Below are 12,296 nucleotides of genomic sequence, written 5' to 3' on the forward strand. Positions count from 1 at the left end.
TTTTCAGTCCTCCAAGTTTCACAAGTCTCGGGACACTGGTACCAAAAGTACGTCTCTCACACCCCTCCTCCTTCCCTCATCTCACCTCCACCACCTCCTTACCTAGGGCCCTATTAACAACGGAACTTGAGAGCATTTTTGCGGAAGCACCTCTGGCGCCCAATGACGTCACGAACCCACGAATCAGGGAAGCGCACGACAGGGCCCTTGGGAGATCAACCGCAGTAACGCCCGCTCCCCAAAACAAGAAACGTATCCCTGGCAAGGATGACGATTGTCCCATATGTTATGACGGGATGCACGGCGTTGCGGAGACGGCTCTTGTTTTCTGTGAGGAATGTGGTAACGCGTTGCACAAAGAGTGTTTTGGGCAATGTGAGTTTATTTTTCTATCGTTCGTTTTTCGTTGGGTTGATGATTTTGTGCGTAGGGCAAACGACGAGCGTGAATAGTGGAAAGGAGTTGAATTGCGTGTGGTGTCGAGCTCGATGGGTTGTCCCCGGCACTGCCGCTGGTGTTGGCGTGCAAAGGGAAGGAGGGTATTTGAATCTTGGAGCCGTGGCGGGTATCAGCCCTGCCCGGGATACCAGTACTTGTCAGTACCCCCTTCCTCTCGTCTGCCCTTATTCGATAGCTTATCTTCATTATCTGTCAGATTACCATGGCCCACGTCGCGGACAAAGGTATTACGGGGCTCAGGAATACTATGACGACTTCTGATGCCCGGATACGACGATTTCTTTTGACAATTTAGAGGTGCATCATTTGTTGCACAAAATCCTATTATCAGAACTAATCTCTCGTTCCCAGAATTTATTCTTGTACAGATTTGTTTTAGCATCTTGATAGTTATACAAGCCTTGATTAATTGATTTGTTAGCCGCTCATTGTGATTTGAATTCGGCTTTGTGGGAGGCAGTCCATGAAGTTCAACCGAATGTGTTGCTCCTACTTTACGACAGCGGGGTATTTCAATCTCTGGGCCGTGGCGGTCATCAGCCCTGTTTGAGAACTAGTACACCCATCAAACACCCATGCTTGGCTTGTCTTCGCTATCTGCAAGAGTACCATAGCATACCGCACGTCGTCGACAGACTCTACTACAGAGGTCAAGATCTTGAGATCTTGCTAAGACGACTCCTGACAATTGGGTATAGCGATCTTCGAAGAGAGGTGTGTGGATTTGTTCGGCATGATCATATTTTGAATGGCTCGCTTCCAAGATTATTCCTGTCCTTGGGATTCTTTCTTTCATTTGTCCCCTTGTTACTCCCGTTTCAATCTTGGTTTATCTATCATTCACGGTCATTAACTTACTGCGACGGGGAGTCCAGAGACGTCAAACGCGGCTGTCGCCCCCCTCCCCCAAAGTGGGCTATAGCAAGAGTATCTACTCATACCCCGGTATAGAAGTGGGTCCCCGCATTAGCATTGAATACTGCCTCAATGACCCAGCACTCTGACTTCCGGTTAAAGGAGGTGGGATGAAGGGAATAGGTGGCTCCTCTTCGTGTTGTTGAGGCGACGTTGGACGCATCCGACTTGGAGGACGGAAGCTATCCGTTGGTATCACAGGAACGTATGGTTGACGATATATATTGAACGGCGATCGTTGATAAGGCATCTGAGGTATGACTGGGGTGAAGGGTGGGGTTGGCGTGCGATGCCCCGCGGGGGCAACTGATACCGGAGGAATGAATGGAGTAAAGGGTGGAGTCGACGTGTGATGCTCTGCAGGTATAACGGGAGGAATAACAGGCGAAAAAGATGGAGTTGGTGTGTGATACTCTGCAGGGATGACTGGTGGTATGACAGGTTGCGTAGGAAATGGTTGAAAACCAGGCGGAAGCTCAGTTACATGACGGGGTTGACGCATTTGTAGTCCTTCAAAATGGTGCGGTGTTGGCATTTGGGATTCAGAAAAACGGCGCGGCCTAAAAGGTTGTGGCTGATGATGTCGATCTGGAGGATTACCTCCGCTTGTAGATGGTCGGGTCGTCCTTACCACTTGAACTGATGCAAGTATACCCCGCAGATCATCTCGCAATTCATCTAATCGCGCGAGAACCCTACGGAGCTCCGAGTGACGATCGTGTGTGTCTTGCTCGAGCCAGCCATTTAACCCCTGCATGTACCTCATAAGCTCGCGTTGTTGATCAATGGTTGCAAATTGGGCAAGGCGACTCTCCTGCAGAAATGGTCAACGGGCGCACATTCCGGAGACCGGCGCCAGCGTTCATACCCTCAATATCGTCATGAGCTCGAGCGAATCGGCCCATGGCGGCACTTGGACAATGGCCTATTGAAACATTAGATGTGATTCTGTATCTTTTTGTCACGAAAAAATTTACAGGTGCAGCAGGCATGGGATGGTAGTATGTCGCCATGCTCTGTGGACGGTGGAGGGTTTTATCGGATTATGTAAGCATGCTTGGGCATTTGATCAACGTTGGCGTAAATTGCCTAATTGCTGAACACGGCTAATCCCTCCCCCCCTCATATAATAGGGTAAGTCACTAGTTCTCTGGTACATACAGAATCCGTAAAGGGGAAGGTTGCTATGGTGATAAAATCGAGAGATTTTTCTTAAAACACCAATTTTAAAAGTTCATACGTACATTGCGGTCCCCATGCAATGTCGCTAGCTGCGTAGCCGTCAATAGAATCAGTAAATGGAGTACGTAACGCATTTGGTGAAGACTAGGACCTGATCCAGCATTAGTTGTGAATGGTCTCCGGGCGCCATATACGTACCGCCATCCTCGCTTCCACAGCACAAGTGAGATGATGCTTCCACAAAGAGCAGCATTTTTACTCAGAAAAGCAAGCAAACCACCTGGATTTTCTGTGGTCAATCAAACTACAATGATCGGTTACCATTCACCCCACTCACCTCATTTCAATAACAAGCTACAGAGATATCCGCCTTCCCCACGCTTTCCGTTGGAAGTCGAGAATTATAGGTACAAAGTCAAGGAGGCCGAAGTCCGGCCAGAAAGTGGAAGAGATTTGGATCTGAGTATCTTCACAACACTAACGACTACAGTCAGGAATTCTAATTCAATGAGGAAGAAGTCGTGCGTACCTGCCACAGTAAGAAATCGCTCAGCCGTTTGACCCCGCTCGTTCTTACGAGGATGTCGAGTGGGGGACTGCAGCCTAATGATGTCATTAGTTGAGCGTCGATGTCCTTTTCGGTGATTTGCCTGAGTGAGTTAAATACGCCATGAGAAGGGAGAAACAGTAGGGGTGAAAGAGAGATGAACACACGGGTTTGAAGGGTCAGCGTTTCGGACACACGATTCAACGGCGGTTGTTATTTCGTCGCGTGATGTATACGGCATGCAGAGATTAAGGATAGCGCTGTGTATTATGGTTCAGGTTGGTGGAGCGGAGCGAGGGTGAGATGTACCGTGTATTATGTCGAGTCATGTATTCCGCCTTTTGAACTGCGAGTTGGACTTTCTCTGGCAGGAGACTCGTTCTACCCAAAACATTGAGTCTGACACCGTATTCATCAAGAATGTCCCTGTTAGGTAGCCAGAAGACTTTGAAGCGCCGAAATGAAGGAAGGCAGAATGAGGAACGCACCCATGTTCACAAAGCTCCAGCAGCTTTTCTTCCGCTAGCTTCATTAACGCCTCCACTTCATCTTCGGAGCGTTTAAAGTTCTCAATCGAAAACGCGTACGCGCTGACGCACTGGACATTTAAACGCAGACAGACCTCCAACATCTGTTCTCTTCTCGTTAGTCGTGGTTCCCCCCCAAAAAAGCAAGGAAAACTCACCCGCCGTAAAGCAACATACCCGTCCACATGCCCCTCTTGTACCTGCTTCTGCTGCTTTCTAGCGTATCTGCGGTTTCCATCCATAACGAAAGCGACATGTCTGGGCACCGGGCCCGCTGCGAGGACTCTGAGGAAGAATCGCTCGGCTTGGTTGGCAATTGAGTCGCGCAGCCAGGCGAGGCCACGTAGGATGACGGTCATGGAGATAAAGTTGTCGTGAGAAGGTTTTGCTTGGGCACCGGCTACCATGATCCGGGACCCGGTCCGGTCCTGCAAAAGTTGCCGGAATGCTTCGCTGGTCGACGCGTTCAAACGCGGGTTGAAAAGATGGGTTCGTCCTGACCTGGAAAAATATATAAAATCTAAAAGAAGTCAAAAAAACAAGCTGCGTGAAAAATGAAAATAAACAGGAAGTGCCAGAAGTGCCACGAATAGAACGACACTTCCACAACGTGTCTCAATGCAACAAGAATAGCTTTGAAATTAAAATGTGCCGTGTAGATCTTATCGCAACTTCACTCTCTGACTACCTTTGACTCAATATTATTGTTGATTATTGTTGAACGGCTATTTAGCCGGGGGTGCGCCTACAACTTAAAACAATCAGAGTCCGAAGTGTTCAGTTTCGTTCCTGTCCTTTGTTCTCAACCCCCCTCAACATTCCTCCATCATGGCTCCCATCCCGGAAGAAATGATCATTGCTGCAAGAGATTCAGTGCTGAATATGGTGAATGACACGTATGTAGTCACTACTGTACAAATATGACCAACTCTTCATCGATTTGGATTTTTTTTCTTGCTGAGATGGCCGAAAAATTTTCTTTTGATTTAAGGCGAATAAAAAAAATTACTTTTTCTCCAATGTGACACATGATGTGAAGACTTGGTCATATTAGTACAGTATTCTTTGTGGAATTCAGCTATCAACCCACACTGGCATCCAGGCAGTATCAGACAGATATGGAAATTGCCTGGAGAAGACTCCACCCTTTGCAGCAAGAAATCATGATGAAGAAGATCGTAAATAGGCTGACTCCCAAACAATTTGCTGTCCCCACAGAAGGCTTACATCAGGAAAACTACACATTCACTTATGTCACTTGGCCCTTGGGTCACTTTGACAAGTGGCCAAGAGACGCAAGTGAGCTCAAGTGACCAAAGGAGATTCACTTGGCTAAGTAGGTTGCTGCCTTGGCCAAGTGATTCCTCTTGGCTCAAGTGAAGACTCAAGTGGGTAAGTTGTATGGCAAAAGTGACCAAGTGATGAAATAGCGGTCTCAAATTGTTCCCAATTTCACACAGGACAGTAAAATTAGTGGGTAAAAGAGTATATTGAACAATATATACATCCATCTCAAGGAATATCTGAAATGTATAGAAAATGGACCATCCCCTCTGTTTGATGGTTGCGGGAGCACCCCAACATCTCACTCATCAAAGATCCTCACACATCGAGGGGAGAGGTGTTGGCATGTTGAGTGAGCGAAATGGGTGGTTTTGGTTCCTCCATGAGCTCAATTGCGGAATCTGACCCAGAACTTGAACATGTGCTCAGCCTGGACAAAAATGAGATCATGCAGCAGGGGAGGTAAGAGGAGACATACCCAGACCATCAATAGAACAGGTCCTCATTCTGCCGCCGATCCCTTCTCTTTCCCAGCCTCTTCACACTTGCCGTCAAATCGAAAAATGGTGGTGGCCAACACCAGTCTTGCTTGGAGCAATCGCAATGGACCCTGTGGTCGGTACGGTGCATAGGGGTAAGTAGAGATATGAAGAGGAGGTTGCCATGGCACAAACCTGGGCCAGCGTCATTCTGGAGTCACTGTCTTCATTAGTGCTTGGAAGTCTGGTTTTTCGGTTTTTCAACCCTTTTTTTGAGCTAGAACATTGCCATAAAAATTCCCTGCTACAATTGGGGTTTACGAACACAAAATTTCAGGGTCAGTCTGGTCTTTTTTCCGGTCTAAGACCGGAAAAATTTCCTTTTCTGGTGCCCCAGATTCATTGGGGAATTTTAATGGCAACGTGCTAGCAGCAAAACTGACCAAAAAGGCAAAAAACCGGACTTCCAAGCACTAGTCTTCATCTGGTTTACCACCTTGTCACTAGGTGATAGTATGAGGTTTGTTAGCACAACCATGCATTGAATATCAGCACTGACTTACTGAGTTCATAGTGCGTGCACAGGGCTTTGGCGAGGATGGGTCGGACAAGGTCGGACACCACAAGCGACACGTCATGACTAACGTGTCGCTTGGTGTGCACAGTCAATGCATTGAAATCGCCAAAACGGTATGTTGGCATGGACACCACCCTTTCTGCATTCCTGGATAACACGTTAACTCCACCAAAGAGACAGCTGAAGTGTGTACTTGCCTGACAAGCAAGCCTTCTGACAGCCCACTCCAACCCAGACATCTTCGTTGGGCATTTCAGAAGGGCCCATACAAGGCTTGAATTTGGATGGCTGAGAACTTGTGAGAAGTGCTTTGAAAGCCTGATTGGCCTGGCTGATGTAGAGATCAATGGGGTGCAGGTGTTCAAGAATCTAAGGACAGACCTCATAAAAGATTTCAACAGGCATGGAACAAACCGGCACCACTAGATATCCAACAAGTGGCTGAAAAAAACCTTTCGGAATTGAACGTCTCCATTGACGCAGCACGTAGATAGCCAGATGGTTAGCTAGATGTATAGTCGTCAGCTAGCACGATCCAGATGAACAGTATGGTCAATGTACCTGTGTCATGTTGATCCACCATTCACACCACAGGCTCATAGACCAACACACTTGGCAGCTGAAGATCCTGTTGTGGGCACTACTTAACCCATCTATAGAAGTGCCATCGTCGGCCCTTCAATAGCCTGTTTGTCACAAGTTGCACTGAGTCTGCTGTGAGGATGAGAAGGGCGGAGAAAGACGGAGAAGAGAAGAACCAATGTTAGGAATTTCAAATCGTCACTTGATTGTCACATGTCATCGGACTTTGAATGGACTTGGGAATATTTTCTAATGTGTTTGAGCAATCCAATAATATGACTCTTGAGGCCTTGAGGCTTGAAGCTTGAGTGTTGACTTACTGACTTGAGTGACTTAAATCCCTCACTTGGAGTCACTTGGAGTTTGAACCAAAGTTATGGCTGTACCTTCAAGTGGCAAAGCTTTTCAAGTGAGATTTCAAGTGAATCCAAGCGACATAAGCTCAATAAGTGAAGTGTAGTTTTCCTGATTAGTACTCGAGTTGCAAATTATTTCGTCCTGGGTGATTGATATGGTGAGTACTCAATTTCAGCCCTGACTCTTGCTTCAAGACCCACAGTTTGTCATAGATGCAAGTGATGAGGGCTATTAAGAAATCTGGATCTGGCTTGCTAAGAAAGGCAGTATTGATGTCAGTGACCTGCAACAGTGTGCAGTCAGAAGCTGATGAGATGTCGAAAGCCACTACGTAACTCCGGTAGAGAAGAAATACATGTTAATGACTAGTTGCTGTGTTTTTCGATCAGTAGATGATCAGCCTCAAGCTAGGTGCTCGTGCGTTTGTGGGGGGACCTGATAGGGGAATGCTTTATGGGGATTTGGAAAATCGGTGAATGCTGTTGTGATATGATTTTCTGGGTACGACTCTGGATATGTCTTGTTCGAGAAAGGATTAAATTTTGAGCCCTTCAGAATTTCAATTTAATGGGCTAACATGCCATCTGCGTGCGAAGCACAGGCACTGCAAATGCCGAACACAGGAGAACGAGTCAAAGAGAAATGTTCTTGTTTTGAGGAAAATGATGGATGACTGTGCTTTTAAGCACCATATCACGCTGCAGATCATTCAAAGCAAATTCGAAGTATGAGTGCCCAATTTACAAAGGATGTAAGATGAGGTCCAAAAAAAAATTTCCACATAGTTGCCGAAGCAACATATCCGCATGTCCCTCTTGTGCGATTATACCTGCTTCTGCTGCCTTCTTGCGTATCCGCGGTTGCCATCCATAATGAATCGTTTAGCGGCGCAAGCGCCAGTCCCCGACTCTGTTTGAAATAATGTAATTTATACAACCCGCCTGAAAAATCTTCTAAGTATTACTATTAGTTGCCTGCTCGTCGCCGAACCGCTAGCGCGGTTCGCTCCTCGCAGAGATTTTAGGGACCCTTACCAAAAGGAACAAAGAACGGAACAAGCCGAAATTCGTGGGAAGCCATCACACAACTTTTACAAGGATGGAGCTTTATCGTTCTGACAGAACCCTCTCTGTTCCAGAGTCGGGGAAGCGGTTTTTGCTTGATTGCTTCCGCCCATCCTCGGCAAGGGCACCAGCAACCATGATCCGGAGTCCCGAAGTAGCATTTGCAGTAAGTTGCCGGAATGCTCTAAGATATTTTCTGGTCGACGTGTTTGAGCGCGCGTTGAAAAAGTTTGGCTTAAAGGGTTCGTCGTGACGTATGGAAATAACAAGAATCTAAAGGAAATTCAAAAAAGATGTGAGTCGTGAAAAATAAAATAAACAGGATGCCACGAATGGCACGATCTGCACTTCCACAACGTCTCTAAAATGCAACAAGAATAATGCTAAAGGTTGTGTGCTGTGTAGGTCTTATTGCAACTTCAAATGTGAATCTCTCTGACTACCTTTCACTCGTACTCAATAATATAGTATTGTTGCGTAACAATCCAACAGCTATTTAGCCGTGCGCCTCGTGACCCGAGCAACTCAAAACAATCGGAGTCCGAAGTGTCCAATGTCGTTCTGTCCTTGTTCTCAACCCCCATCAACATTCCTCCATCATGGCTCCCATCCCGGAAGAAATGATTATCACTGCAAGAGATTCAGTGTTGAAAATGGTGAATAACACGTATGTAGTCACTATTCTTTGTGGAAAGATATTCAGCTATCAACCCACATCCAGGCGGCATAAGACAGAGATCGAAATTGCCTGGAGACGACTCCACCCTATGCAGCAAGAAATCATGATGAAGAAGATCGTTAATAGGCTGACACCTGAACTATTCGATGTCCCCGTGGAAAGCGTAGTCAAGTCGCGAATTCTTGCGTCTTGGATCGCCGATATGGTGAGAAATTCATTCAATCTCAGCCCCTACTCTTGCTTCAAGTCCCACGATTTGTCATAGATGCAAGTGATGAGGGCCTTGAAGAAATCAGGATCTGGCTCGCTAAGAAAGGCGGTATTGACGTCAGCGACCTGCAACCGTGACAGTTTGCAGTCAGAAGCCGATGAGATGTCGAAAACCACTACGTGATTTTGATAGAATAGAAAGTCACGCCAATGTTGCCTCAATGACTAGTTGCTGTGTTTTTCGATCGATAGATGATTAGCCTCAAGCACTCTATATGGAAGAGGCTGTATGTGCCTGTGCATTTGTGGGGGGACCCGATAGGGGAATGCCTTGGCAATGGGGATTCGGCAAATCGGGGGATGCTGTTGTAATTTGATTTTCTGTGTATGACTCTGGATGCGTCTTGTTCAAGGGGAGATTGAATTCTGAAGTATTTAATGACGATGAATCTATGCGAAACAAATTAACTTCACGCTTTATCGATTATCCTCCATGCCTTCTTCAATGCCCATTTCTCAGGCCGACATTGACAGGGCCATGAATAATATTATCGAAGAATTAAGGTACGTTTCAATGGATGATAAACCCCACGTTGCCTACTCACCCATCACCCAAGCGGCCCAAGTCACACTCATCAAACACTCATGCATCTATGTGGAGTCGTTGCAACATCATCAAGCAAAGGATGCTTATAAGTAAGACCTCGGAATATTTGCTCGAGGAACATCAGGAAAATCCAATTGCTCCACACGACGTGTCATCACGATTGGAACTATATCTGATTTCTTCTCTGGTAGGTTATCAGGAGGATATACGTACGGCGTCACACTCCCCGAAAGGGGATAAGGCTCATCCTCGACACTGTGTCGAGGATCAGAGGACGACAAGAGGACGAGCAACACAGTTGGACACATCCCAATTGGGTGAGGTGACGAATGCGATGTCACACGTCACTACCCCTCTCTTCTCACAACCACCACGACCATCGACGACCGGCCACCAGGATCCACCACCACGATTGAGGAACGGCGACGACCACCAACGAACGTCCACGGGGCCCACCACCAGGATCGACAAACGGCCACGAGGGCCCGCCAGCACCACCATCGACGGACGGAGACGAGCGCCCACCAACATCCACGCGCGCCCAGCACCACCATCGAGGAACGCCGATGATGGCCCACCACGATCTCTGACGATTGGGTACCAGGACCCACCACCACAATTGACAAGCTTCTATGTACGGCCCACGCCCACGATCGACGGATGGCCACGAGGGCCCACGATCGACGGACGACGACGAGCGCCCACTAATGTCCACGGGGCCACGGGGGCTCATCACCACCCTCGACAAACGGACACGGGTGCCCACGACCACGATTGGCAAACCCAATCGCACCATCGACAATTCCCCAGCCTGCCCCCATCCTCCACCCCCACTCTCTTCCTCGCATACCCCATATCACCAGAAAAACCTCGTGATGCCGACATAACATGACCCAACGCCCCCCTCTACGAACCAACACCGACGTGTTGAGCTTAACGCCAGCGTGCACAACCAGCCCCGACGTACGAACACAACCCGAACACGAGCCCAAAACAATCGATTAGCAAGGGGTCGTTATTGAAGGGGAGACGTGGTGCTCCTACGTTGATACTTCCTACTTCTATATACTATTACCTTCCCATGTAAAGTGTTTCTCGTAGATAAGGAATACATATTATATTGCCATTTACCTGGGTACAGAAGGACTTGGACAGGGGGACTTGTAATAAAAAAAAAGAAACTGAAGTTGGCCAGATGAGCAGGCACACGATGACATAGATTCGACACATTCAGATGTGTCGAACACATGTAAAATCGACACATTAGAAAGGAGGAACACATCAATGTGTCGGCAATTTACCCTATGTGTCGCGTTATGACCCTATGTGTCGCTGTCCCGATTTGGGGAGTGTGTTACTTTTCGTATACACTGGGTTATCAGGATCGTTGATTTGCTAGTGCCCCCTCATGATGCTTTTTTCACGAACGGCACAGCAATCGGAAATAGCTAACAGAAGCCCTTCGCAATCGCCGCCTCGCCAATTTCCCAACCTTCCCGTTCCAAGAGGTCCGTACGAGTCTTATGAAGATATGCCCTCCCGGGGCAGTCCTGAGCGGGAGGGTATTACATTCACTCGACCTGCCGGTTCGCGGCCTTATCATCGAGTCCGTCCCCCTGCCTATGATGCTACGCTCCAAGTCGCAAGTCCGTCTCAGGCTTGGGCCTATGCTGGTCCTGTGGCGCCTAACTACTATGTTAACACACCATCAGGATTTAATAACGCTCCACCACAACCTGTTCAAGGATCGGCGTACAGCCATGCGCAAGGACCGGCGGGTTACGCTCAATCTCCGGCACAATTTGTCCAAGGATCAGGACACCCAGCACAATACTGTGGTCCACCTCTGCCAGAATACTTCAATGATCAAGGACTAACGCCACATTGGAATTACGGAGGCCAGTAATTCTGACGAGTTGAATAATACCTCGCTGTCATTGCTTCTGTCCTGTTGTCTCATGAGTCATGACCTGACCTCTCGTCTGCAACTACCCCGCCGGAATGATTTCAAAGTCTCTCGTCTTCTCTGTATCTTGAATTTCTTTTTGTAACTGCTCTTCCTGTCCTCGTCGTCTTGATTACGCCCCACTCACGTTTTTATCCGATTCGCCTCTGTTTTGTATCCCATCCGATTCCCGAATGTCCACAACATCCGTATTGCATTAGGTCTTTGTTTCTGTGTTACCCCAATGTTATCATTTACATGATATCTGTATCCTTGTCTATATTTTTGAGCGCAAAAGTCGTCTGTCATCAACGGAAGTTCTTGAGGTAAGTTATCAGCCGGCGCCGTTGAAGGTTGACCATGGTTAATGCAACTGACAATGCGTGCATGCAAAAGAGGCAAGCGAGACGATGATGCTCACCTTTTGCTAGATAACGCATGGCAAGAGGTATCCCTCGTTGAATTTTCAGAGCTATACATGAAGCGTTGGAGTACGCTGCAGCTCGGAAATGCGCCAACCACTAAAAGCTGTCCCAAGCGCCAGAGCACCCGACAAACTGTATATGCGCCCATTTGGCGCCCATACAGGTGATGGAAATAAATCATTGGCACCTGTAAAAATTAGCGCGCCATTGCGCAAGGATACAGCAACTAAATATTAAATGGGATGGGCAATAATGTCAGGGAGCGGCATTCAAGAGACAGGAAACATACTTCAAAGACCGGTGGTGTGAAGCGATAGCCCAGCCTGAGACCTTACTTCAAATCATCAAGAGTTTCGTGTGCCTGTCATACCTGCACCGTAGCGGCCGTAGAGCATTCCGATTAGGCCTGGGGAGGCGGACGAAAGAACGAAGGAAAAATAAGGAGCAGAAGATGGTG

The 12,296-nt window shown here is 47.6% G+C and overlaps 6 protein-coding genes across 6 annotated transcripts in view; 4 read left to right on the forward strand and 2 right to left on the reverse strand.

Annotated features, from left to right (window-relative positions):
* The window catches only part of LACBIDRAFT_236401 (uncharacterized protein), a gene marked incomplete at both ends in the record, with an annotated part of 5,277 nt that extends 1,288 nt beyond the window's left edge, over positions 1-3,989 (reverse strand). The window contains 4 exons of the mRNA XM_001882861.1: positions 3,271-3,363; positions 3,413-3,529; positions 3,592-3,734; positions 3,789-3,989. Coding sequence (XP_001882896.1) covers positions 3,271-3,363; positions 3,413-3,529; positions 3,592-3,734; positions 3,789-3,989 — 554 coding nt within the window. The remainder of the gene's footprint in view (positions 1-3,270; positions 3,364-3,412; positions 3,530-3,591; positions 3,735-3,788) is intronic.
* Positions 3,990-4,458: 469 nt separating this feature from the next.
* On the forward strand, positions 4,459-6,262 carry LACBIDRAFT_328742 (uncharacterized protein; the record flags this gene model as incomplete). The annotated part of the gene is made up of 7 exons (XM_001882743.1): positions 4,459-4,526; positions 4,685-4,929; positions 4,971-5,022; positions 5,344-5,376; positions 5,397-5,548; positions 5,968-6,083; positions 6,191-6,262. 7 exons carry the CDS (start codon positions 4,459-4,461, stop codon positions 6,260-6,262), a joined length of 738 nt encoding a protein of 245 aa, XP_001882778.1.
* Positions 6,263-8,550: 2,288 nt separating this feature from the next.
* On the forward strand, positions 8,551-9,104 carry LACBIDRAFT_300010 (uncharacterized protein). Its single transcript, XM_001882744.1, has 3 exons — positions 8,551-8,640; positions 8,695-8,857; positions 8,918-9,104. The coding sequence occupies exons 1-3, from the start codon at positions 8,573-8,575 to the stop codon at positions 9,044-9,046; spliced, it is 360 nt and encodes a 119-aa protein (XP_001882779.1). The 5' UTR covers positions 8,551-8,572; the 3' UTR covers positions 9,047-9,104.
* Positions 9,105-9,515: 411 nt separating this feature from the next.
* Positions 9,516-10,361, forward strand: LACBIDRAFT_300011 (uncharacterized protein; the record flags this gene model as incomplete). Its single annotated transcript, XM_001882745.1, has 1 exon — positions 9,516-10,361. The coding sequence occupies one exon, from the start codon at positions 9,516-9,518 to the stop codon at positions 10,359-10,361; it is 846 nt and encodes a 281-aa protein (XP_001882780.1).
* Positions 10,362-10,484: 123 nt separating this feature from the next.
* LACBIDRAFT_300012 (uncharacterized protein) lies at positions 10,485-10,751 on the reverse strand (the record flags this gene model as incomplete). Its single annotated transcript, XM_001882862.1, has 1 exon — positions 10,485-10,751. One exon carries the CDS (start codon positions 10,749-10,751, stop codon positions 10,485-10,487), a length of 267 nt encoding a protein of 88 aa, XP_001882897.1.
* Positions 10,752-10,785: 34 nt separating this feature from the next.
* Positions 10,786-11,375, forward strand: LACBIDRAFT_328744 (uncharacterized protein; the record flags this gene model as incomplete). Its single annotated transcript, XM_001882746.1, has 2 exons — positions 10,786-10,818; positions 10,905-11,375. The coding sequence occupies 2 exons, from the start codon at positions 10,786-10,788 to the stop codon at positions 11,373-11,375; spliced, it is 504 nt and encodes a 167-aa protein (XP_001882781.1).
* Positions 11,376-12,296: the final 921 nt, after the last annotated feature.

Source organism: Laccaria bicolor, genomic scaffold (assembly GCF_000143565.1).
Source record: "Laccaria bicolor S238N-H82 LACBIscaffold_18 genomic scaffold, whole genome shotgun sequence".
NCBI lineage: Eukaryota > Fungi > Basidiomycota > Agaricomycetes > Agaricales > Hydnangiaceae > Laccaria > Laccaria bicolor.